The sequence below is a fragment of the Sinohyriopsis cumingii genome, chromosome 15 (genome assembly GCF_028554795.1).
Source record: "Sinohyriopsis cumingii isolate HCF-2022 chromosome 15, ASM2855479v2, whole genome shotgun sequence".
NCBI lineage: Eukaryota > Metazoa > Mollusca > Bivalvia > Unionida > Unionidae > Sinohyriopsis > Sinohyriopsis cumingii.
The window spans coordinates 11835075-11861713 of NC_142975.1; the positions used below are offsets into that span (position 1 = coordinate 11835075).

The window sequence follows — 26639 nt, forward strand, 5'->3', positions numbered from 1 at the left end:
CGACTTTTTAACCACATGACAGAGTCATGGTGGCACAATGACGGGTCGCCCCATCGTGATTTCAAGAATTCTTCCTGGGATGGTATCGGTTTATTCTTTCGTTGGCAGTATTCTACCGCGGACCGATACTGGGGGCTTCCACAGCTGATACAAATTCGGATCTTTCCTCGGACGCCCGTTCCACATCTGAGACAGGGCTGAGGACCGTTCTTACTCCCCTGTTTTGATCTACTGTTATGCACCCCGCAAAACTCACCGTAGCAGTTTTTTCCGCATGGGACCCCTGATCCCTGGGGAAGCCATTTGCATTTATTGACAGCAAGCGCCGGATTAACCATTATTATTAACCATTATTAAATATTCAATTAAATATTAAAAAGCATACAGTATAATGGATAATCATTATTCCAATAACACCTTCATCGACGAATTGGGGCGCGGAACATCTTACTACGAAGAATCCCCGGATGAATTTTTTACACACCCGGAAACGTATCACGACGTACGAGAATACTACCGAAGGCATTTAGGTCCATCTTGGAGTGTTTCCAGTAAAAAGTCCGCAATTGATCTTCTCACCGTCGCAGACTATCAAATTCGTGGAGTAATCATCCAACAAATGGGGCGATTTCACGTGTTCGTAGATGATCCGGACATAAGAGAATTTCGGGGACATTCCGCGGTCAATGAAATCATTCCGAAACACCGGTGCAGATATCCTACCATCGACGTGGATTCCAAGACGCCATCGCTGGCCGAGTTGTTGTCGTATTTCCATGAGTTAGTTGACTCCGTCAACGATGTTTTGGTTTTTGAAACCAGCGGCGGTTATCACATCATGTTAAGAACAATCCCGGTAGATTTCGAGGAACATCAATCGCTGTTGAAGAAAGTAGCCGCGGATAGACCAACATGGAATGTTGATACGCAAGCTGGACTGTATAGCATCAAATTGTCCGGAACCAGGTCGGCGCGACCAAATAGCGTTGATAAGCGATTGATTTATCCTGTTGGATTCACCAGCACGCTGCTATCTTGTCCGGTTTCTATTCAGCAGTGTTACGAACAACTGAAACCTGAAATCGGTGATGAAATCGGCAATGAAATTGCTGGTGATAAAATCACTGATGATGAAATCACCGCTGAACAAATTCGACAATTCTCCACGTTGTTGTCCGGACAACCCGATCAAATCACCGGAACTACAAATAGACTCGGCAACATAGTGTCGCTACGGCGAGTTGCGGGTTCATTTTGCAACATATGTCAGCGACGTCACGGGTACAATGAGATCGGTGGATTCATCGAGGGAAAGGCCATTGACGCATTTGTGCGTGTTTACTCTGATCAGTTTGTGATCGGTTGTTACAGAAGCACGCAGCGAATAATAGTACAGCGTGATGGTGATGAAATCGGCAATAAAATTGCTGGTGACAAGATCACCGGTAATAACGATAAAACCCTCTACGAAAGGTATGTAAGGAGTTTCAATTATCGCCGCAACGACTACAGTGGAGAGTTTCCCAAGAGGACTCCCGATTATACTTACCACGAATCACCCGTTCATGAAGGTGGACGCGGATGCAAAATCATTCTCAACGACGACTACATGGATGGATCCCACTGTGGACTCGGCAAGTCAGAGTCGGCGTGGAAATCAATACGAGATGATCAGTCTGTGTTGTGCGTCTCGTACAGAAAGACCTTTACCAGAAAGACCGCCATCGACTACAATCTCGAATCGTACGAGAGTATCCATGGAGATATTGTATTCAACGTTAAAAAACCTCGTAAAGTCATTTCACAAGTAGAAGCAATTGTACGGGTCGGGGGAATTCCCGATGTTCTATTGCTGGATGAGTGGCACGGAATTCTTCGACAGATAGTCTCATCAAGACGCGGTAAACAGATTTGGGGAACACTAACATGGCTGATCTCATCCGCGGCGCGGGTAATTGTACTTGACGCGGACGCTAACAATGACGACTTGGAATTATTCAGGAAATACTTGAATCGCCCGGACATGAAATTCATCACCAACGAATATCGGCCCGATCATGGTAAAAAATTTATTGTGGAACAATCTCACCGAGACAACTACAGTAAACTGTTAGACACGTTACGACGAGGAAATCGTGCAGTTGTATTCACGCACAATAAACAACGCGGAAATTATTCCGTGGAGAAACTCGCTAGATTGTTACAGCACTTAGGATACCGAGTAAAGTACTATCATGCGGACACTGACCCGGCCGAAAAACAACGAGATTTCGCTGATACCACTGCGGCGTTTGAAAACATCGACGTGGTGATCTACAATTGCACCATCGAGGCCGGGATATCCATTGTGGACCCGCGATTCAAGTACATGACGGTGTTTTCCGAGGAATTAAATTCTGTAGAGGCGACCAAACAAGCCATCCATCGTTTCCGAAATATTTCTGAAATTCATTATTCAGCAACAAAACGGAGTCGCACAGAGCTTCCACTGACCCGCGATGATATTATTTCCGCGATCGAATCACATGAAAGGAATTTATCGTCGACGGAGTTGCTGTTTAGAACGCCCAACCGCTGTGATGTACATACCGGTTAAGGATACATGTTTATTAGCGCGATTATCGACGAGAACAATTCAAAACGTTATTTCACGTGCAGACTCGTTGAAATGATGAAACGAACCGGTTATTCAGTTGAATGGGAATTACCAGATGAATACGAAATATGGAAGAAAAAAAAACAACAGCAGCGGAAACGAGTCAGCGACGCTGTGCTCGATAGTGATCCACGCGTAGATGATTTTTTAAAATCCTCCGTCGGAGAGAGAATTGCTGCAGCGGGAAATAAAATCGCCGGTGACAACACCGGTGGCGATGAAATCACTGTCGCCGATGAAATCGGTGGTGATGAAATCACCGACGATGAAATTGCTGGTGATGAAATTACCGGTGGTGATGAAATCACCGATAAATACTACCAATACGACCCCGAACAACGGCTGCAGCCATACGAAAAGGCGTTGACGTATCTCAATTACACGTTCCAGACCGACGTAAGAAAACTAGATAAATACCGGATAGAGCATCTGAATAAAAATGTTTCGCGGCTGCAACGATATCAGCGCGTTCTCGTCGACAAGTATAATAACGGTAACGCCGTAGCAACGACGCCGTGTCGGTCTGATAAAATCAACCCCCGGCAACAACTCGAAATTGTCAGAAACGTTCTTGGCGCGTTGAGTCTCCCCGATGTGGTTCCGGATCGACTTGATGTAAAGAGTGTTCCTGTGAGTCGTGCTGGATTAATCAATAGCGTCTCAGAAATGCTAGCGCAACCAGACCGACTTGACAAGTACAACGCGCTGTTGAAACATTTCGGCGATATATTTCCGGACACGAGGTTTCGAAGGGGTAAATTAACGCTAAAAAATATCATTGAAAAAATCAAATCGATATACAAGGGATTCGGCGGGCAATTAATATCCGATGACACTAAACACGCTGATCGATCGAATTACACATTGTATTATCCCGACTGGCCAGAATCTGATTTTGTAAATGATCCGGCGTGGATCAACGAGACCATCGATGATGTTGGATTCGCTGGAAAGGATGTTACCGCGACGGACGAACACACTACAATGTTACGATTTCATGTGTGGTCGGTTAATGGATGGTTTTCCCGGTCCATGACAGAGTCATGACAGAGTCATCCATGATAAAATCATGGGGAAAGTGTCATAATTATTATTTATAACAACTAGGACAGTTTCCCCACCCATGACTCTGTCATGACAAGGTCATGATTTTATCACGATGGTTTCAACGGCGACCGTCGAAGCATTCGCGCTACCTCGTTGCGGCAACGCAACGGAAGATCATTAACGGCGTTATCGAATAACGTTTCGAGGTTGTCAAACCAAGCGCATTTTTCGTCGGGAATATTCCCGCGAAGTATGATCCAAATGTCTCCGATTCTATCAACGAGATAATAGGGAAGGTCATCATAGTAGACTTGATGAATACCAAAGTACCTAGCGGTCTCTGGCGCCGAATCAAACTCGATAATTTTTCTCTTTGAAATATTCAAACAGATAGTATTTATTTTCCAGTAATCGGGTGTTGTTTTTCGGGTTTTATCATATCGAAATTGCCGTGGTGGAACATAAGGCGGTAAATCATTATTACTGCGATCAATCCAATTTATTCCATCATGAGGAACAAGACGCGATCCAAGCCCCATACTATTCTGATATCATTTTAATATTTAATTAAATAACGGCTTTAATTATAATGTCGCTGTTGGAATATCACCCGGTGAAATTCGACAGCGTCATCAGCGAGTATAAAAAATCCTGCCCGAAAACGCCGATCAGTGTAAAATTTAAAAACGGAAAGTATCATGCAGTTCAAAAATTCCCCAACGGGGATAAATACGATTGTATGGTATTCGAAAGCCGTTCAGCGAAAGCTCGGTTATCTCTCCGCAATAAATACTGCCAACGAGAATATGAAAAAATGTTTCCAAACCATGACGTCAAACAATTTGACACAGTATGGGTAATTACCGAACGAAAGGCCTAGTCGCTATCTTGAAGCGCCCTGTCCATGCGGTTCACAAACCTAATATCGCTGCGAGATACCACACCGGGAATTTCGTTGATCGTAAATTTATTCTCACGAGATTTGTCCTCACGAGGTTTATCCTCACGAGATTTATCCTCACGAGGTCTGTCCGAGGGGGGTTTATTCTTTTTTCTGATTATTTCCGGCTCCATGACTCTGTCATGGACAGAGTCATCCATGATAAAATCATGGGGGAAGACTGCGGTCATTTCGGTGATTCGCTGAATCAGTAGCGCATTATCGTGTTGCGCTTCATTCAATTCCTTCCGAACAACCCCGAGTTCATGCTGAAGCCCACCAATGATGCGTCGCATATCATCGTGTCGCCGTTGCGCATCATCGTGTCGCCGTTGCACATCATCGTGACGCCGTTGCATATCATCGTGTCGCTGTTGTAAATCATCATAACGCTGTTGCAAATAATCATAACGCCGTTGTACTCAATTATAATCGGCCGTGCTTGACACGTGTTTAAGTTGTCGTTGCAATGATTTATTCTCGTTGATCAGGTTATTCAGCCGCCATTGCAAGTCCTGAATGGTCTGTTTATCCACGATGGCGTCCATGGATGAATTCGCATCACCGGGTGTATCAACAATCTGGTTTATTTCATCGTCGATGCTGAGGTCAATCATTCTGATATCATTGTCGGGTTCATTTTTCCATATCTTGTAAATGCGCTGGTAACTGATTTTGTATCGATCTGCTATTTCCGATATTGGTGTTTTCCCACGGAGTCTTATTATTTCATTGGTATCCTCGTCGGTCAAAATCCGCCGATGGGGCATTATTTAATAAAAAAATTTTTTATTTTGCAACAACAACAACAATAATAACCCATGACGGAAGTGTCATAATTATTATTATAACAACTAGGACAGTTCCTTCATTGATGTTGTTTTACAAAACTAACCCGCCACACATGGAGAAAGTGTCATAATAATTATTCATAGGAACCAGGACAGTTTCTCCACCAATAAAGAAAATGTCATTATTAATTCCATCGATGCTGGTAAATGTCATACATGGTTAAATGTCAGACCCATGACAGAGTCATGGAAGGAAATGTCAATCAGTTCCTTTATTGATGGAGTCAATGTCATATGGATTCATACAAATCCAAGCAGCAGGGGGGGTGATGACATCGACGCGGAATGCCCGATGATTACCACTGGAAAGCACCAACGAGATGTTGTCGCGAAATATGACATTTTCGAGCAAAAAAACGATAAGTCTCCATTTGCCAAATGGAGACTTTATTTTTTCCTTGTTTAAAAAGCGAGATTTCGAAGGAAGGCTCTATTTGTTGTTTTGAGGCTTTAATCGAAAATTTGTCGGAATATTGTCCGAATCACCCCCCCTGCTGCTCATATGATACAAGACATGATTAGGCACCCTACACAGGCACTCTTGACACAATGCATGATTAGACACTATACAGGCACTCTTGATTTGACATGATTAGACACCATCTATACAGACTGTTGATAAGACATGATTAGACACTACACAGGTACTTTGATGTGACATGATTAGACACTATCTACATGTATACAGGCACTCTTAACAAGATATGATTAGAAACTATCAATACAAGTGCTATTGATAAGACATGATTTGACACTATCTAAATCTAAATAAGTGTTCATGATGAGGGATGATTAGACACTAACACTTTGGCTACAACTCCAAATGCAAAGTTAGATTTATTACATAACAAAGTATAATATCACACTGAAAAAACATCCCCATTCTGCTATATCTTCATGTCTGCATGTTAAAATAACATTCTATCTAAATTTTATCCAATAATAGATCCATACACAATGTCTCATCCTATCCTTCTATCCAGAATCACTCCATATATATAATCTCATCATTACAGTCTCATCTTGTCTTCTGCCCAGAACCTCTCTGTATATATAATCTCATCATTACAGTGTCTCATTATGTTTTCTGCCCAGAACCACTCTGTATATACTATATCATTTCTACACAATGTCTCCTCTTGTCTTTTACCCAGAACCACTCTGTATATACTATCTCATTGTTACACAATGTCTCATTCTGTCTTCTGCCCAGAACCACTCAATATATACTATTGCAGTGTTATGCAATGTATCATCTTGTCTTCTATCCATAACCACTCAGTATATACTATCTCATTTTTACACAATGTCTCATCCTGTCTTCTGCCCAGAACCACTCAGTATATACTATCTCAGTGTTACACAATGTCTCATCCTGTCTTTTACCCAGAACCACTCAGTATATACTATCTCAGTGTTACACAATGTCTCATCCTGTCTTCTGGCCAGAACCACTCAGTATATACTATCTCATTGTTACACAATGTCTCATCCTGTCTTCTGCCCAGAACCACTCAATATACACTATTGCAGTGTTATGCAATGTATCATCCTGTCTTTAACCCAGAACCACTCAGTATATACTATCTCATTGTTACACACTGTCTCATCCTGTCTTCTATCCATAACCACTCAGTATATACTATCTCATTGTTACACAGTGTCTCATCCTGTCTTCTATCCATAACCACTCAGTATATACTATCTCACTGTTACACCATGTCTCATGTTGTCTTCTGCCCAGAACCACTCCATATATATAACCTCATCATTACACGTGTCTCATCCTGTTTTCTGCCCAGAAACACTCAGTATATACTATCTGAGTGTTACACAATGTCTCATCTTGTCTTCTGCCCAGAACCACTCAGTATATACTATCTCATTTTTACACAATGTCTCATCCTGTCTTCTGCCCAGAACCACTCAGTATATACTATCTCAGTGTTACACAATGTCTCATCCTGTCTTCTGGCCAGAACCACTCAGTCTATACTATCACAATGTCTCATCCTGTCTTCTGCCCAGAACCACTCAATATACACTATTGCAGTGTTATGCAATGTATCATCTTGTCTTTAACCCAGAACCACTCAGTATATACTATCTCATTGTTACACCATGTCTCATCTTGTCTTCTGCCCAGAACCACTCCATAGATATAACCTCACCATTACACAGTGTCTCATCCTGTTTTCTGCCCAGAAACACTCAGTATATACTATCTGAGTGTTACACCATGTCTCATCTTGTCTTCTGCCCAGAACCACTCAGTATATACAGTAAAACCTGTTATGAGAGACCGCCCCTTCTGCCAACCAAAAGCGGTCTCTCAAGACAGGTGGTCTCTTATAAGAGGTGTGTGAAAATGGACTGGTTTTCAGGGTCAATAGTTAGCATTGTTGAAAAATAAATAATACACATACTCACTGTACATGTATCATATCCTTTATTCATGAATCTTGTTAAATAATGCATGCATTCCTCTCAAAATATCTTTATATAATAAAGATATACATCTATCAAACGAGAATAAAATTTATATTTCAACACCACATTAATATATACAAAAAATTAACAGTTAGATATGATGTATATATCTTATTTTATACACTTATTCACTTGTTTTTTTAAAGAAATCCATTATACTTCTTTGTTGACATGTTTTACTCAGCTATTTGGTCTGAACATGTATCTCAATTATTGCCCTTTCATGAATCAACTTCCCAAATACTGGTATGTTTTTACTCCTTGCGACACAAAACCACTCCCATACTCGCTCGTTCAGATCTCCGTAAACTGTCCGTCGTGCTGTGGCATATTTCCTCTGTGCTTGTGCACCTTTCTGCCATTCGTTTCTAATGGACTTCTTGTCTTTGATTACATTTTGAACTTGCATTTTACCGACGCTTAAGCTGACTGCTATTTTGCGAGTGGTCTCGCCTTTTTCATTTCTTTCAATGACATTAATTCTTTCTTCCAGTGTTAAAATTTTTCTTTTTTTCAGCGGAGATTCTGCCGTTGTTATTAGTGTTGACGTTATAAAGACTATCGGTTTTGATCAGGTTTTGGGGAATTGTGGAATAAATATATATTATGTACCAATGAATGAAACCAAAAGACATAATTAACTCATCAGGAAACAATACTGTACATTTATTCTGAGACGAAGTTTAAATCAACAGCGTTATAGCTCGATAAACAAATGTTCCGACCATCTGCACCCACGTAAACAGATTGTGGCTTGGTGAAACACTAACAAAAGAAATAAAAAATAATTTTAAAAAAATCCGGAAATGATTCTCACTTACTAGTATTAAAGACAATGAGCTCATTCACCCTCCAGGCATTATGGATTAACTGGAAAGCAAATGACGTACTCAAACCAACACTGAAGCCCTTTCAAACGATTTCTCACTTAGACATAAGGACTACCGGTGTTTTGTGAGTTTTCATACAGATAAAGAAAAAATACAAACCTCTAAATTGACTGCGTATATCCATCATTACTCCCTTTGATGTTACTCTTACTGGCTATTCACATGACTTCGGCACTACAATGGCAGTTAGTGACATGTACTTTAGTCTGGTTTACTGCAGTTTACAAATGACACCATACGCTGGAGTTGTAAATTTCACAAAACTGGTACTGTAGCAAGACAAATTATTTTTAAATACTTTATTAGAGCAATCTTTGCTATTTATGCAGTCTTTGTTACAAAGGATTAAATGATGGTTAGAGGTGTTTATCCCGATATATGGTTGTTCAACTATAGTGTTATTTAATGTGCACTTTGTTTGCATACTACATTTATCCCGAGCTCTAGTGTTTACAAAGGATTAAGTTAAGGTCAGTGGTGTCAATCTGTTTTGATTTTTTGGCGATGCGGTCGTTCATAGCAGTGTCAAAATGCATATTTTGCCAAGAAATCGCGGTCGCTGGTCACGTTCAGCAGGTGGTCGTTCATAACAGACCGTTTATATAGTAAAATCGATCCGTGCATTACGATTGTGGTCGGAAATGACAGGTGGTCGCTCATAGCAGAAGTCGCTCATGACAGGTTTTACTGTACTATATCACTGTTACACAGTGTCTCATCCTGTTTTCTGCCCAGAACCACTCAGTATATACTATCTCATTGTTACACAATGTCTCATCCTATCTTCTATCCATAACCACTCTGTATATACTATCTCATTGTTACACAATGTCGCATTCTGTCTTCTATCCATAACCACTCAGTATATACTATCTCATTGTTACACAATGTCTCATCCTGTATTCTGCCCAGAACCACTCAATATATATAATCTCATTGTTACACAATGTCTCATCCTGTCTTCTGCCCAGAACCACTCAGTATATACTATCTCATTGTTACACCATGTCTCATCTTGTCTTCTGCCCAGAACCACTCAGTATATACTATCTCACTGTTACACCATGTCTCATCTTGTCTTCTGCCCATAACCACTCAGTATATACTATCTCATTGTTACACCATGTCTCATCCTGTCTTTTACCCAGAACCACTCTGTATATACTATCTCACTGTTACACCATGTCTCATCCTGTCTTTTACCCAGAACCACTCAGTACATACTATCTCATTGTGAGGTATGTTCAGAATGTCTCTTTGTAAGCAACAACTTGTTTCTGTCTTACATGCAGAGCTTCTAGGTCTTACATGCAGAGCTTCTAGGTCTCACATGCAGAGCTTCTAGGTCTTACATGCAGAGCTTCTAGGTCTCACATGCAGAGCTTCTAGGTCTTACATGCAGAGCTTCTAGGTCTCACATGCAGAGCTTCTAGGTCTCACATGCAGAGCTTCTAGGTCTTACATGCAGAGCTTCTAGGTCTTACATGCAGAGCTTCTAGGTCTCACATGCAGAGCTTCTAGGTCTTACATGCAGAGCTTCTAGGTCTCACATGCAGAGCTTCTAGGTCTCACATGCAGAGCTTCTAGGTCTTACATGCAGAGCTTCTAGGTCTCACATGCAGAGCTTCTAGGTCTCACATGCAGAGCTTCTAGGTCTTACATGCAGAGCTTCTAGGTCTTACATGCAGAGCTTCTAGGTCTCACATGCAGAGCTTCTAGGTCTTACATGCAGAGCTTCTAGGTCTTACATGCAGAGCTTCTAGGTCTCACATGCAGAGCTTCTAGGTCTTATAGGTCTGAAAATTTTCCTGAGCAAGTAAACACAATTCTAACTAGCTAAGAACTTTAAACAGAGAAAAGAATATTAAATTTTGTGTAATATTTTTACAAATATTCATTGAAAATAAATAACATTATTAATATAAAAGATGATAATTTTGTGTGAATACAAAATCATTCATAAAATATGTGTCCAGAAATTTGGTATCTTTATTGTCAGGATTTTGTATTGATGTTCCAGGCAAGTTCAATACTTGTTGAAAGTGGGATAGGAAAACTAGGTTGCATTACCTCCTTGATTTCAAATAAAATCATGATACCGTTTGAGTGTTTCCTTTCACAAAAATAGAATTCTAGTTGCATTTCTGTGCCACTTCCAGTCACTGCCATGTAAGTGGTATCAGACACATTGAATTTGACGTGATCGCTAATTTAATGTTGGTGCAAAAATAGAGAGACAGAGAAAAAAGGAGCATGAACATGTGTACATGATAGTAGTACAAGTTTGAACTCACTGCATTTTTTCAGTCTCAAAGCAACAGATGCATTGTTTCATAAAACTAACAAACGTGGTGCAAAGAGTAAGCAACTGTTATTTGTATTTTCATCTAATTTATAGTACCTACAAACAATCAATGTCGGCCAAATGCAGTAAAGGATGTCTCACAAGAAGCTTGGTTGGTATTAATGGCACTTTTAACACAGTACTGTAATGGGTCAAATATGCTGAGAAATGGCAGCAATGTGTCTTTTCTATGGACACAATGAGGCAGCCAATCTGAACTTAGGATAGAACCCATGACCCAAGGAGAATGAGTTGAGAGACAAATTAACCATGCCAAATCACACATTCAATTCTTGATGATGCTGTTGAATGGCTTCATGAAATGTCATTTAACATCTCAGATCATGGGCTTAGTCAAACTAAATATTAAAACTAATACAATAAACAGTTTTAAACATTGTATGTATATACGTGTGTGTGTGTGTGCATGTATGTATATTTTTCATGTATAAATAAACTTATTTCTAAACATATTTTCTTCTTTTTAATCATTCTTTAATTTTGACAAGATCTGGATAGAAAAAAGTGGATAATGTGTAGATCTGGTATAAATTATGTGTGGAGAAATGGCATTATAATAATGCAGAATTATTACACATATATATTTATTTCAACTAATATCCATACTAATAAATATGCACAAAATATTTGAAATTTTAAACAAGTGTTTTCCTGGTATGATGGTCATCAATTCAATCATCTGTTTCTGAACGTTCCTTTGTTTATGTGCCTATTTGATTTGTTTTTTATATTTTCTTTGATCCCCATAAATGTGCTTGATGGCCAGAAAATTTATTTACTATGGAAAATTATTACATATATGAAAATATGATTTCTGGATAAATTTGGGGAGTAGATGTTTACATTAATGATGGTATAAAATTTTAAGAAAACTTTGCAACCTATTAAAGTTACATTTCTTTTAGCTACAGATATCTGGGAACATAAGTTCCAAACTCATCTCACCAGATGGGTAAAATCTTAAGTCAGGAAAACATCAAACAGTATGGGAAAACTTAAAAATATAGCAACTAGACTCACCGTGAATACACTCTTCTTCGTCACTTCTATTAACAAGGAAACATGTTGCATTTACTCCATCAAATGAGTGCACAAGATAGTACTGTTTATACGAGTTCTTGCACTCCACACATGAGTCGTTCCCCCTATCCACGCTGCAGAATTCTATGCCATAACCTGTTCAATGGTTAAATCAAATTGTTAGACATTTTGTATAATGTAACATGCTTGCACTACTTTCCCACAACAGGGCCTGCAATGAAAAAAAAGACATGGCTTTATAGTTCAAAAACTGTTAATCTGAAAACAAATTTTAAAAAAATTAACGCTCAGAAAGTTGATGATAGTATTTTCATCAAGCTTTCACTAAAAGATATAGCAATTTAATGTCATAAAGGCATTTTCTTACAGATCATTTCTGCAGACAATGTTCCACAGGCTTTATGAAGATAGTTCCAAAGAGCAAAGTATACCAGTTTTTTGCTGGTATAGTGTTACATGCATATATCTGCCACATCCAGATCAGGGGATCATAAAAAACTCAAAAGTTTGAGTTTGTGATTGGGTTTTCAGTATCACCCAATTAGAAGCAACCATTCAAAACTATCATCAGTATCACCTAATTAGAAGCAACCATTCAAAACTATCATCAGTATCACCCAATTAGAAGCAACCATTCAAAACTATCATCAGTACCACCCAATCAGAAACAACCATTCAAAACTATCATCAAACTAACATCAGTTTGATAGGTGGGGGAATTATTTTTTTAACTAGGAGTAAAGCTGTAGACTTTGTGACTAGATTCTCAATATTACCCAGTTAGAAACAACTATTCAAAACTAAAATGTTTGAAAAAGACAAAAATGTTGAGCTCAAACTAAAGTTTGAATTTTATGAATTCCAAACCCTACAGTCATAAACTTGTGCAAGGTAAATATCTGAACTAGTCAGGTTCGAAAAATGCCAATATATTACTTGACTCCAGATCATGACATTTTTTGGAGTATCTAATTATTATGTTTACACACAAGTCCAATATTTCCACAAGACAGCTTGATTGATGATTGATGATTTTCAGTTTTAGCATCCAAATTAAATTTTATTCAATTTTTGTGTACATAGTTTCCTGACTTCATGGCTAGACCCAGATCTGCTGCTGCATAACATGCAAGTAAATCAGGTACTACACCAGGGCCATGAACCTAGTACATGTATACTCTATTTTCAAAAAAAAAAAAGTGACAAATAAACAGACAAATAAACATTTACATGTCAATCTTCATTAATTTGTCCAAATTAAATTCCTGTTTTAAATAGTTACAATGATTTTTATAGTAACTGACATTTTAAAAAAAATGCAGAATTAATACAAATGAAATGCAGAATGGCTTTAAATTAAATGCATCATGCAAATGAAATGAAGAATAAATGCAAAGAAATGCAGAATGAAGACAGATGAAATCCAGAATAAAAACAAATGAAATCCAGAATGAATATTGATGAAATCCAGAATGAATACAAATGAAATCAAGAACAAAGGCAAATGAAATCCAGAATAAAGGCAAATGAAATCCAGAATAAAGGCAAATGAAATCCAGAATAAAGGCAAATGAAATGCAGAAAATGATCAGTAAATATGGATTTAGGGCCACTACAAAATTTCAACAGTTGAAAATCATTTAGCGTCATAATTTGATATCTCGAATCCATGCAGACAGAGGTGAGATGGCAGTCATCCGTAACGGTAAGCGCTTTAGACCACTCGGGGCCCCTGGAAAAAATGTTGGTTTATGCTAGTTCATGCTTTTGTTCATGGTTCAGCATCCCCGTAAAATGATCCTGCATATTCTCTAACACTGTTTCTTTCAACTGGGATACCAGCATTTCTTTGTCATCAAACAAGAGTCCCACAAAGGGACTAATGATCTATTAAGTAATATGGAATTTTAACTGCTGAGTGTTGAAACCATCTCTGACGTTCCTGAACAATAACAAGATTTTCATCTGCTGTGATAGGCATGCTGGATGTGAGAGTGGCGCCATTTTCATTTAGAACCCAAGTTGAGATCATTTTGGTGAAAACCACATGTCAAGATAACCATCCATATTGTGTGCATGGGTAATGATAGCAAGATTTTCAAGACAGCCCTCATGGAAGCTACACTGAATGTATGATTGGCACCATTTTCATTTAGGACAAACTAAGTATTATAAGAATTATATTGGTGAAAGCACCAGTTGATATAACCATCAATTTGGGAAGGAGCATTAATGACTCTTTTCAAGGTGGTCAAAATGATGTTCATATTGAAAGTCAACTGGCATCATTTTCATTTGATGACACACCACCTTCCATGTCAAAGTGACTTTTCTTGTGCGAGGGTTATTAGATAAAAGATTTTCAAGATGGCCACCATGGTGACCATATTGGATATCAGCATTATTTCCATTTAGGACCAAGAAGTCTTCTGATGCAGACACATGTCAACATGCCCAGTCACCTAAGAGAAATACAAATAAACAGATTTTCCCGATGGCCATTGTGGCAGTCATATAAGAGTGATGACAATTCTTTCAAGATGGCCACTGTGATGGTGTGCAGCACCACTGCCTTTCTGGACCAACCAGACATCACGAGATGTTTTTTTTAATGACCATTCATACAGAAAGAGTAGTGATAAAGAGATTCTCAAGATGGTAGCAATGGCAGCCCAATTGGTTGGATGAGTGGCACCATTTTCATACAGGAACAACTAGATATAATAAGAACTCTTCTTAACATGACATTTTGGTCTGGTGAAGCAGCAAAGATTTCCAAGAAGGCTGCTGTGATGGTCATACTTGAAATCAGATTGGCACCATTTTTATTTTTTATTCAGGACCAACCAGACATCATACAAAATCTTCTAGATAAACCCAATGCTGATACGATCATCTATTTAAGAGGGGTAGTGATAACACAATTTTCAAGACAGTTCAAAATGGACAGGATTCTTCCATAACCCAAATGCATTCCATCAACATGATTTCGTAAATGGTGGACAACAATAATCTTTGTGAAAAAATAAAACTAGTAATAGACAGACAGGACAACAACACAACATAATACGTTGTGTCACATACTGAGCACACGCACACACACACACAATTTTAATCAATATAGTCACTATATGCAGCTGAAAATTAGATTTGCTTAACTTTTTCTTCACCAGACTTTATATCTATCTGAAGGTGAATTACTTTTTTTGTTGTCATGGCTACCAGTCCCACTATTGAGTTATGAGGGTCTACGTCAATAAAATCATCAAACAGTACAGTTGTCTACATCTGTGATCCACCCCTTACATAATGTAAAAGGTTCATCTCTAATTCATCAGCACAGGCTCACACTATGCATGAAGAGATTGATGGATGTGATCTTTCTGACCCTAATTTAATGTGTTTATGAACAAATCCTGCATGCTATCCCAACCACCATCCCCCCGCCCGCTGGGGATATAAACACAATAAATTAAGTGTGAGTGAATCACCTGGTCGACAATTGAAGACTGGGTAGCAGCATCTACCAACACTGGCCTGCCATATGTATGGGAAGGTACACTTGATATCCTTGGTGTAGGGATAATTCCAATCTTTCAGCAGATGGGGTAGGGTGGATGATGGCATAATGGGTTTTGGAGTCCATCTCTCTGGCAATGCCACACTACAGGACTGGTGCATCAGAAGCTTAAAAAAAGCAAGAATACAGGTGACAGACAGATGTAAAAAAATCATTTCAAATCATTATTCATCCTGCAAGGTGAAAGGTGACAGATGATACACTATTTAATAATTTCTACCAGTTTATCAATACTGTTGATTGTAAAATATCATGAAAACAATTGCTTCAGGGTTTCACTATTTCTGTATCTTCAACATGATATATCCTGTAATGAAAGGCCTTGATGACAGAATTCATTGTCAATTTTGGTCGCATTGTTTCAACATTTCATTCCACATATACAGGTACATGTAAAGCTGTGTTGATGTTTTTCTATTTTAGCATTGTTCTGTTTTGGGGAAAATGGCAAAATCGTTTATACCATAGTCAGCTTTCAGTCAAATTTGATCCAATTTCTTTGAGTGACTTTGAGAAGCCACTGTTTAAAATTTCACACATATTTAGTAATGGCAGTAATATTTTATGGTGGATTGGCACCATTTGTATAAATCTGAAATCCCTGTGATGGTGGATTGGCACCATCTGTATAAATCTGAAATCCCTCTGATGGTGGATTGGCACCATTTGTATAAGCTGAATACCCTCTGATGGTGGATTGGCACCATTTCTAAAATCTGAAATCCCTGTGATGGTGGATTGGCACCATTTGTATAAATCTGAAATCCCTGTAATCGTGGATTGGCACCATTTGTATAAATGTGAAATCTCTCTGATGGTAGATTGGCACCATTTGTATAAATCTGAAATCCTAATTTTAATTATGTTATATTTTATTTTATGTAAGGATGCTTTTTGTAAAATTTAATTTGAGGTCTCACCTGCCTTCTACAAAGTAGTGTGTTGCAACCAATGGCCTCAATGCAAGTGATGGCAACTGCCTCCACTCAGCCGCTTCTTGCAACATGCAGCAATAATGAATAGTGGATTATTTTTATATATTACCATGCCCAAATGGGGGATAATGAACCCGTAAAACAATCATTTTCATAACATGTGCAAGCATAGCAGAGGAATAAATTCTAAAGAAAGCATCTCACCATACAGTGTATATACTGGCTTATAATTTGAGTCAAACTGTAAAACAAGAGATCCTGATATGCCATAGCATAATGCACCTGTAGATCAGGGCCTATGTTGTTGTTCTACTGATTACTCCTAACAAACTGAACAGATCCAGATCTGCCAGTGCATTATGCAATGGCAGATATGGGTCTGTGCAGTTTGCAGTTGGACTCTTCTCTTTAAGCAAGCATATATGGTAATGACCCAAATTTCTTGGCCAAATGTCAGCCAATTGAGCATTCTCAGCGTTGCTTGGGTCTTTTGTTTTGTTATCACTGTGCAGCTGTCTCAGATTAGTCCATGAAGATTTTAAAAAAAGGCTGGCGACAGTTAAGAGATGGCTATTTCAACATCTTAACATATTTGTGTCTTTTCATATATTCATGTGCAAATTAGGGAAAACAATAGAAATGATAAAAGAGACGTCATCACTAGACATTACTGTATCTTACCAATCAAAATTCATGTGTTTAAGTTAAATGGCGTGTGAGAGAGAAGGCAAGGTGGTGTGTGGGAGTTTTCTCTCACAATACCTTCCATGCTTTATTAGTAAATCATATTCTTGGAAATCTGAAACAAAGATCTTTTTCTACATATGTTTCCACTATATGTAAATGAACACTAATTTAAGATACAGGAAGTTTAAGCATGAATACAAATTCTGAATGTATATTGTATTGTAGGTTAATGCGTACTGAATTGAGTGCTGTTTTCAGTTCAGTTTACATTGTACTGAAAGCATATCAATTCAAAGACAGTTCCATAACAAAAGTACAGTATTAAATGATGATAAAATGGGAAGTATTTGAAATAAAAGAAAATTCATTAAAATGTATAAAGGCTGGGCTTAAAAGGATGTGTAGTAAATTCCCTGTCCTACTAGTATGTATGTATGTATGTATGTATGTATGTATGTATGTATGTATTTATGTGTATGTATGTATCTATGTATGTGTGGGTGGGTGGGTGTATCTGTGTGTCAGACAGACAGAAAGCAATTTATGGCACCTTGGCACAATAGTTGGTATGTGGTGCCAACTAAAGGTAAATGTTTGAAAACGTAAAAATGAACTGCATAAAAACTTTAGGAAGATAAACCCAACCAAATAAGTGTAAACATTAAGTAGACGAATATAAAATAAAGAATGCAAAAATGTTAAAATTTTGTCAAATATATATAAAAAAATTCAAAATGGACACTGATAAACCTCCCTAAAATATGGTCCAAATTTTTTATATAAACTTGTCTCCATACAAAAATCCAAGATTTTCTCAAGTGGAAATTCATCATACAGTTTTTTTATGCAACTGGCATCAAAAAATATTTCTGTCTCACATGGGGGGAAGTCAACACACTCAAAAAGAATGTGTTCCAATGTCAGTGAAAACTGGCATGGTATATGATCTGGTCAATGTTCACCCTTTAGGAGGATATACATAAGTCACATGTTGATCAGATACGTACATGATACGCATGACATCTCTAATTTTCTGTATAGGAGACATGCAACTGCCAATGGTGGGTTTGATTTTCTTTGATATGTTGAGTTTCATTTCACCTATTTTGCTGAGTACTATAAACATGCTGATTTATACACTATTTCACTTCAATATAAGGAATCTTCAATTTGGAGATGGGTGACTAAAGGGGTTTCATTTCACTAATTTTGCTGAGTACTATAAACATGCTGATTTATACACTATTTCACTTCAGTATAAGGAATCTTCAATTCGGAGATGGGTGACTAATGGAGTTTCATTTCACTTATTTTGCTTAGTACTATAAACATGCTGATTTATACACTATTTCACTTCAAAATAAGGAATCTTCAATTCGGAGATGGGTGACTAAAGGGGTTTCAATTCAGAGATGGGTGACTAAAGGGATTTCATTTCACTTATTTATTTTGCTGAGTACATGTACTATAAACATGCTGATTTATACACTATTTCACTTCAATATAAGGAATCTTCAATTTGAAGATGGGTGACTAAAGGGGTTTCATTTCATTTACCATAAAGACTCGCGTATAAGCCAAAAAATTTAGGAAAAAAGTAAGGCCTGGAAGAAGGGGGGGGGGGGGTCGGCTTATCTGCGGGCCAAGGTCCAAGTCTGAAATTTGTTAACGATTTTTTCCCTCGATTTCCAGTATTTATTGTTTCTGTCGATCACCGAAGATGAGATCACATGCCTAATGATGCCACATGGCTCAAAAGATTTGTGTTGTCGTAAAGAGAAACATTTTTTTCTAACTTACGTGGTAGGATAATGAATGAAAAACATGTTTTAACATACTTGACATCTATTTGACAGATGTCCATCCACTAGAAAATGCAGCCATAGGTGTTATTTAAGACACGGTGGTACGTGTATATTCCAAAAGAACCGCCATATTAGTAATCTCCAGTCAAGTATTTAACCCTCAGCTAATCAGTAATCATTAAACTCTACGGTATCATACGAATGCACGCTAGCTTATTTCAGTGTAAATATGAAAAGAATCTACATAATAAAATAAAAGAATTACGATACTGAAGGTATATACAACAAACATTTTGATCGAGAGTAGAAATACATGTACGATAGTCTTAAAGGAACAATAGCGAGAGGCTCCATAGGGGTTTGTTGTGCGCACACTTAGGAAGGGTAAATAACAGGGCAATATACGAGTCTGTGCGAATAATTGTAAAACAATATAATTTATGGGATTTCTTTGACAGGTGTTTTAGAAGTAATCGGCAGACACAGTTTATATACTACTGTTGTTTAGTTGTTTGTAAAGAAAAGTGGTTTGTTAGCGGTAGAGTGTTGTACAATAGCTACCATATGCTTAATCTGTGGTAAATGCCTCGGGGATAATAGGTTTGTTTTATTGCACAATGCCAATGACTTTACTAATAACTGCCGACTCTCAGATGTATTGTTTAATGAGATATGGTAGTGGACATGGTTTCTGCTCAAAGTTATAAACTGTCACAATACTCGAAATATGTCCATGCTGAAACCAATCATATTTTCATAAATGAATCACACTACCGGTAGTTTAAAAAAAAAACACAAATAAATAACAATGATAAATAATTATCAAATACAAATTGATAACCAACCACACATGGAAATAATTACAGGATAAGGTATATAAATAGTATACTACCACTATATACAAGAGACTAGGTGCAATTCTTCGGAAACCTTCAATGCTTGTATGGGATATGTTTCGTGCACACAAGACCGATGAAGTAAAAAAGGAAACAAAGAAAATGAAAACAACACTGGCTGTGATACCAGGAGGTTTAACGTCAGTGTTACAACCTCTTGATGTCTGCCTTAACAAACCTTTTAAGGACAAGTTACGAAAGATGTGGGCAGAATGGGTTTGTTCAGGGGCTGTGAAAATGACAAAAGGTGGGAATATAATGAGGCCGGACATCGATTTGGTCGCCAAGTGGGTAAAAGAAGCGTGGGACTCAATTCCATCAGAAATGATTGCAAAATCATTCAGGAAGTGCTGTATCACCAATGCCATGGACGGAACAGAGGATGATGCTATATTTCAATCCGACAATGATGAGAAGAGCGAGAAGGAGAACGACATACTATCGGATGACCATGATGACAATGATGACTTATATGATGAAAGCACACCCGTAACAGAAGCTGAGTTTCGTGAACTGTTTGGCAAGTCTGATACAGAGCCAGATTTTGAAGGATTCTAAAAGTGATAGAACTTTCATAATTCATGATTTTAGAATGAGGATTAATTAAATTTCCATTAAGACTTAACACTTTAGAATTGTTTATATTTCAACATATAAATTAGCTTTCTTACTTTCATTTTATTTAATAATATGATTTGCCTAAATAAACGTATTCAGAACTCACTTTGTGCATCTTATGATGTACCAGATGTCTAGAAATTGTGGGTCGGCTTATACGCGGGTCATGCACTTTATAACAGTTTTACCAATTCAGTTTGTGGGGGAATCGGCTTATACGGGACGGGCTTATATGCGAGTATATACGGTATTTTACTGAGTACTATAAACATACTGATTTATACAATATTTCACTTCAATATAAGGAATCTTCAATTCAGAGATGGATGACAGCAGGGGTTTCAATTCGGAGATGGGTGACTAAAGCAGTTTCAATTTGGAGATGGATGACTATGGGGGCGCTCACCAGTTAATATGTACTTTTGAGAGAGTGACATATGTAAGGTGAAGTAGTTCGCATTTAAGACATGCACAATGGAGAGAATGTTGGCATATCTCTATGCTACATTAATGTAATGTGGACGATATTTCTTTAGGATATTGTACTTTTGGAAATTTTACATGATTTAAGCATGCTGCTAACTAAAATGACTGCTCTCTTGTGTTAAAAAAATCAACCTGAATTAGTCTAAAGTACACTATACATAGCAGCTATTAAAATAGGGAAAATTAATTTTGCCAGACTAGACAATACCAGCTTCTGAAAGTAAAATGAATGAATTACCAACTATATAAAATGTGAAAAAAGTTATCAGCTCTTTTCTATACAATTTACCTCTAAAGTTCAGGAAGTGAAAATGACCAAGTAGAGCTAGTACTGTTTTGAAAGGTGCACATCTGAAGTAAGGCTAAGCTGTATACTCTATAACACATAGCACACCCATTAATCATACACCAAAATAAAGGGAATTAAAGGTTATTTGCATTATACCTAAGATATACAAGGTCTTTTTTTAAATAGCCAGTATAACCAGTGAGGAAAGCCGGGGAAATTCTTTTTCTTTAAAATCCTAACCCTATGCAAAATATGAAACTATAGAGCGCCACCTCAAAGCAAATATAACAATGTTTGCAATTTTTTTTTATTTTCATATAATTATGTATGATGTTCTGAATAAAATGGTACATTCATATTGATGTTAAGCATTAAAATAAGCTAATTATGACCATTTTGCTCCTGGTTACATAATTTGCCATGAGGTATGTTTGTGTGAGTAGTGACCTTAATAATGAGGAAATTAACAGTCTTAGAATATAGGAACAGAGTCAACTTAAATTTAAAACTGTTGCAATGTGACAGAAATATATGGTGAAGATGTTTCTTTTCATTTATTTGCAATGAAATTTAAAATAAAAAAATGATGAGAAAGTGAATTTGCATCTTCCATATTAAACAATAGGCAAATATTTGACCCTTTGACCTTTATGAACCTGAAAAGTTACCTCCCTTTTCAAATTATAAAATTCTTTGTTGATATCTCAGAAATAATTCTAGCTAGTTTCCTGTTCCTGTCATTCAGCATAACATTAGCTGCTATGTTTACAAAATGTAATGTGCATTCTTAAAACAGCTCACTTTTTATCACAGCGTCACAAGCGTCATGAGAGATGCAGGTGTGGGGCAGCACCTAAGCAATCAAAAAATGCCCTCATGTGGCCGTCCGGTTAGTCTGAGTTTGAGATCCCTTCATTGTACCAATGTGACATGCAGCCACCAATACAGAACATTTTCCCCAGATTGCAAGAGACCATCATGTTCCAGTGATATCTTGGATATTAAGTGGTTGTCAGATTTAAGGTTCTACAAGGCATTCAATGTGGCAAAGTGAATCCATGAAAATGATGCAAATTTTGCACACGTGTAAAGGTTTCAATATTGTAGAAAAGCTCCGACTACAACTGTAATTTCTGCAACAGAGATTGAGTTTTTAGCCTGTAACTGCCTTCAAGATGGTTTCATACAGTGTAGCAATAACAGCTCCAACTTAATCTTGTCCATCTGTTTACAGCGACATACAGTGTATGTCTACAACAGCAGGCTTTGAGTTTATTGTGAAAAGGGTCAGGACTTGTTGAGGACTTCGTGAATTCCCAAAAATCAAATATTTTGGTTTTTTAATAACAACTTTGGTGTTATGGAAAAAAAGAATTTTGTAATAATTACAACAATGATTATTTTCATTTCAATGATCGATACTAAAGGATGGTTTATTGGATTTGGCATAAAAGGTTTCTAACGGGGATGGTCTAAATGTATCCAGACTGAGTCTAAGTCCTTGACTGTCTGTTGGATCAAGCATCTGCAGGTAAGATTTCCAAGCTGATCCATGCACAATCGAGCCATAGTGAAGTTTAGATCCTGCTAATCAATTGTATTATCAGAGCAAGACCTAATTTACTCACCAACCTATCTTTGCCATGACTCGTATTAAATCCAAAGCTTTCCAACATTTGTCCCTGTGGTATCGAATATGTGATATAATAGATACCTTATCTAAATTACGACTACCTTATAACGAAGAACATAAAACATACTTCCTTATTATAATACTGTCTATGGAAGCCATGTAGTATACCATTTTAAAATATCATACATGATATGATAGTCTACCCTCATTATAATGATGTCCATTGAAGCCATAGAGTATACCACTTCATAGCAAGACTGCCTTAAAATGAATTCATGATAGTGTACTCTCGTTATAATGCTGTTCATGGAAGCCATACAGTATACCACTTACACCATGATCATATTTGCCTTATAACAGAAACAATGTTCTTATTCAAGGGCCTTATAGTAACTATGTTCTATTTTTAATTTTCGTATCAAAACAACCTTCCTTAGCACATTTGTAAGATAATAAATTGTAACCAGAAAATTGCTCATAGAACAAGGATTCATCACAACAGTAAATGTAGCTGAAAACTGCCTGAAGTGTCAAATTTAACCAAGGTATGACAGATGGACAAACCAATACAATACTATATGTCTACACATGCTGTTGTTCAGCATAAAAATACATTTAAACCACATATACATGATTTACATTTCTATCACCCACATATACATGATTTACATTTCTTTCAACCACATATACATGATTTACATTTCTATCAACCACATATCCATGATTTACATTTCTATCACCCACATATACATGATTTACATTTCTATCACCCACATATACATGATTTACATTTCTTTCAACCACATATACATGATTTACACTTACATTTCTATCAATCACATATACATGATTTACATTTCTATCACCCACATATACATGATTTACTTTTCTATCAACCACATATACTTGATTTACTTTTCTATCACCCACATATAAATGATTTACATTTCTATCAACCACATATATATGATTTACATTTCTATCAACCACATACACACGATTTACATTTCTATCACCCACATATACATGATTTACTTTTCTATCAACCACATATGCATGATTTACATTTCTATCAACCACATATACATGATTTACATTTCTATCTACCATAAATACATGATTTACATTTCTATCACCCACATATACATGATTTATATTTCTATCACCCACATATACATGATTTACATTTCTATCAACCGCATATACATGAATTACTTTTCTATCACCCACATATACAGTGGAAAATTGCTTATTTATGAATAAAACATTTGAACAACTTAATGCCACTGTATCCAAAGAAATTCACAGACCTGAAGCATAGAAATATCTGCTCTATGCAACAAGGTATAGACAGGGATAAAATATTGGAACCTTGACTAGCAAAGATGCTAAAAACTAATGTACACAAACTAGGTGTTGTCACTGAGTTGTTATGATTGTACATGTACATAAGATATACGGACTGGCATTTGGGATGGAAGTGTCAAAAGTTGGGAGAGGTGGAGGTATTAGTGCAAAAGGAGAGAAGGAAGCATAAAGCTCCATATTGCTATGATTGTGTGTTAGGACTGTAACTGACTTTTTGAATGATCTCAGTGTTTCGCACAAGGAATTTCAATTAACCAGCCTGGTCTGATTTGACTGGTGAAAATAAATGCCAATGCAATGCTGTATCACCCACATATAATGGCTTAAATGTTCAATGAGCTTTAATTATTTCCATTTGTGGCATCATATAAAAGTGTTATGATGCCAGGTCTTAAACTATGCAGCAGAAAGTAGCAAATGCAGCAAGTTCAGTAAAATCAACAAATAACTTATTTCTCAAAGTTACAAAGTCTACAAGACACAAAATGTACTGTGAATTAAATCCCAAATATCCTAATGACAAGCCTAAAAGTATAGCTGTTCCGAATGAATTCCAATACCAAAGGTCTTGAATGTTCTGATGTACCAAGTCTTGAATATCTTTGTTAGTAATCCCAATGTTGAGGTTTAGTCCACAAGTCAATGAGCACTTTGTAATTCCAATGGATGATCTAAATAATTATACCTGAACATAACTACAAACTCTGATCATAGATTCCCAAAGACTGATAACAAACAGAAATGAATAATTTGTTTACCAAATCCTATACATACTAAATTCAATGGACTTAAGACACAACAGAATGCTATGGCATTCGCTAGTTGTAAGTAATCTCTAATGGAAATTTCCATTAATTTGTAAACAAGTTCACTTCCAGAACATTCTAAGTTTGTAAACAAGGTTAGGCCTTGAACTTAAAGTTTAGTAAAAAACTTGTTTACTTCTTACAATCATAACAAAGATCAGGCAGATATTAATTCCACAATCCACAATCATGGACACAAATTAAACACACAAGATAGATATACATAACAAAAGTACCGGTAACCATTAAAATGTACTTTGTTCGTTGGTTTGTTTTAATGACAGTTTTACTGCATTAGTGGCTATATAATGCAGTGAGAATAGGAGCTAAGTGTCTTTATTAAGGACACACAGAAGCAACTGAACTGGACTGGCCTGGATAAGTATCGAACCGTGGATTTTGCTGGAGGAATTAAACTGTTTCAATTAGGCAAAAAATCAGGTTTACACATTATAGCATAATATAAAATTAATTTTTACTGCAAACATTATGTGGTACAGCTAAGAAAAGATTTTGAATGGTTCTGATCCTGTAACTTTTATCACATATGAATAAATATTGATACCGACCATCATCTCAGAAAGTAATTTGACATAAACTAACATGAACTGATTAAAAAAAGGATCAAAAAAAATTAGTAACACCTACATATCTTATGTTTTTTCACACATTACTAGAAAGACATTGTTTCTGTTTTGGCCTAAAGGATGTGGAGTCATTTTGTTGTTTTCCTTGTTATGAATGGGTTTTTATGAATGGGGAGACATTATGCTTACACTAGTTCTAGATTTGGCCCATACCATATGTAATCACTGATGAATGGAGATCTTTTTCCTCATGAAAAACAGAAATATGAAATTATTGACTTGTAAGCCAGATATACTGAAAATCCCTGACTTCAAAGCTAAACATATCCAAAGTATTAAAAACTAGCTGTTTTGTCCACCAATGATCTCACTGCACATGGTAAGATTATAGTGTTGCAGAGAACTAAATCTATTTGTTTTCAAAGCATGTAGACATCGGAATTCACCAATATGTACCTAACATCACATTGGACTCAAACTTTCATGCCAAATGATTTCTTACTGTCAAATCTAATAAGATGATGTTATAGGAATTAAGAAATGAGTAAGAGATCAAATTTTATTGACGTCTCTCATGTTGCAATGCTGTAGTTGGGACACACAGCTGTCAAATGCATTATGTAATGAAACCCTGCTATAGTGAGCATAGTCAATAAAAAGGCCAGTTAA

At 37.0% G+C, this 26639-nt stretch overlaps 1 protein-coding gene across 2 annotated transcripts in view; it reads right to left on the reverse strand.

Annotated features, from left to right (window-relative positions):
- Positions 1–26639, reverse strand: part of LOC149781264 (uncharacterized) — a 111283-nt gene that overhangs the window by 76323 nt on the left and 8321 nt on the right. For both annotated transcript variants that reach the window (XM_089935351.1, XM_089935350.1), the window contains exons 3-4: positions 15772–15967; positions 12260–12415 (exon numbers count right to left, since the gene is read on the reverse strand). In XM_089935351.1, coding sequence (XP_089791477.1) covers positions 12260–12415; positions 15772–15967 — 352 coding nt within the window. The remainder of the gene's footprint in view (positions 1–12259; positions 12416–15771; positions 15968–26639) is intronic.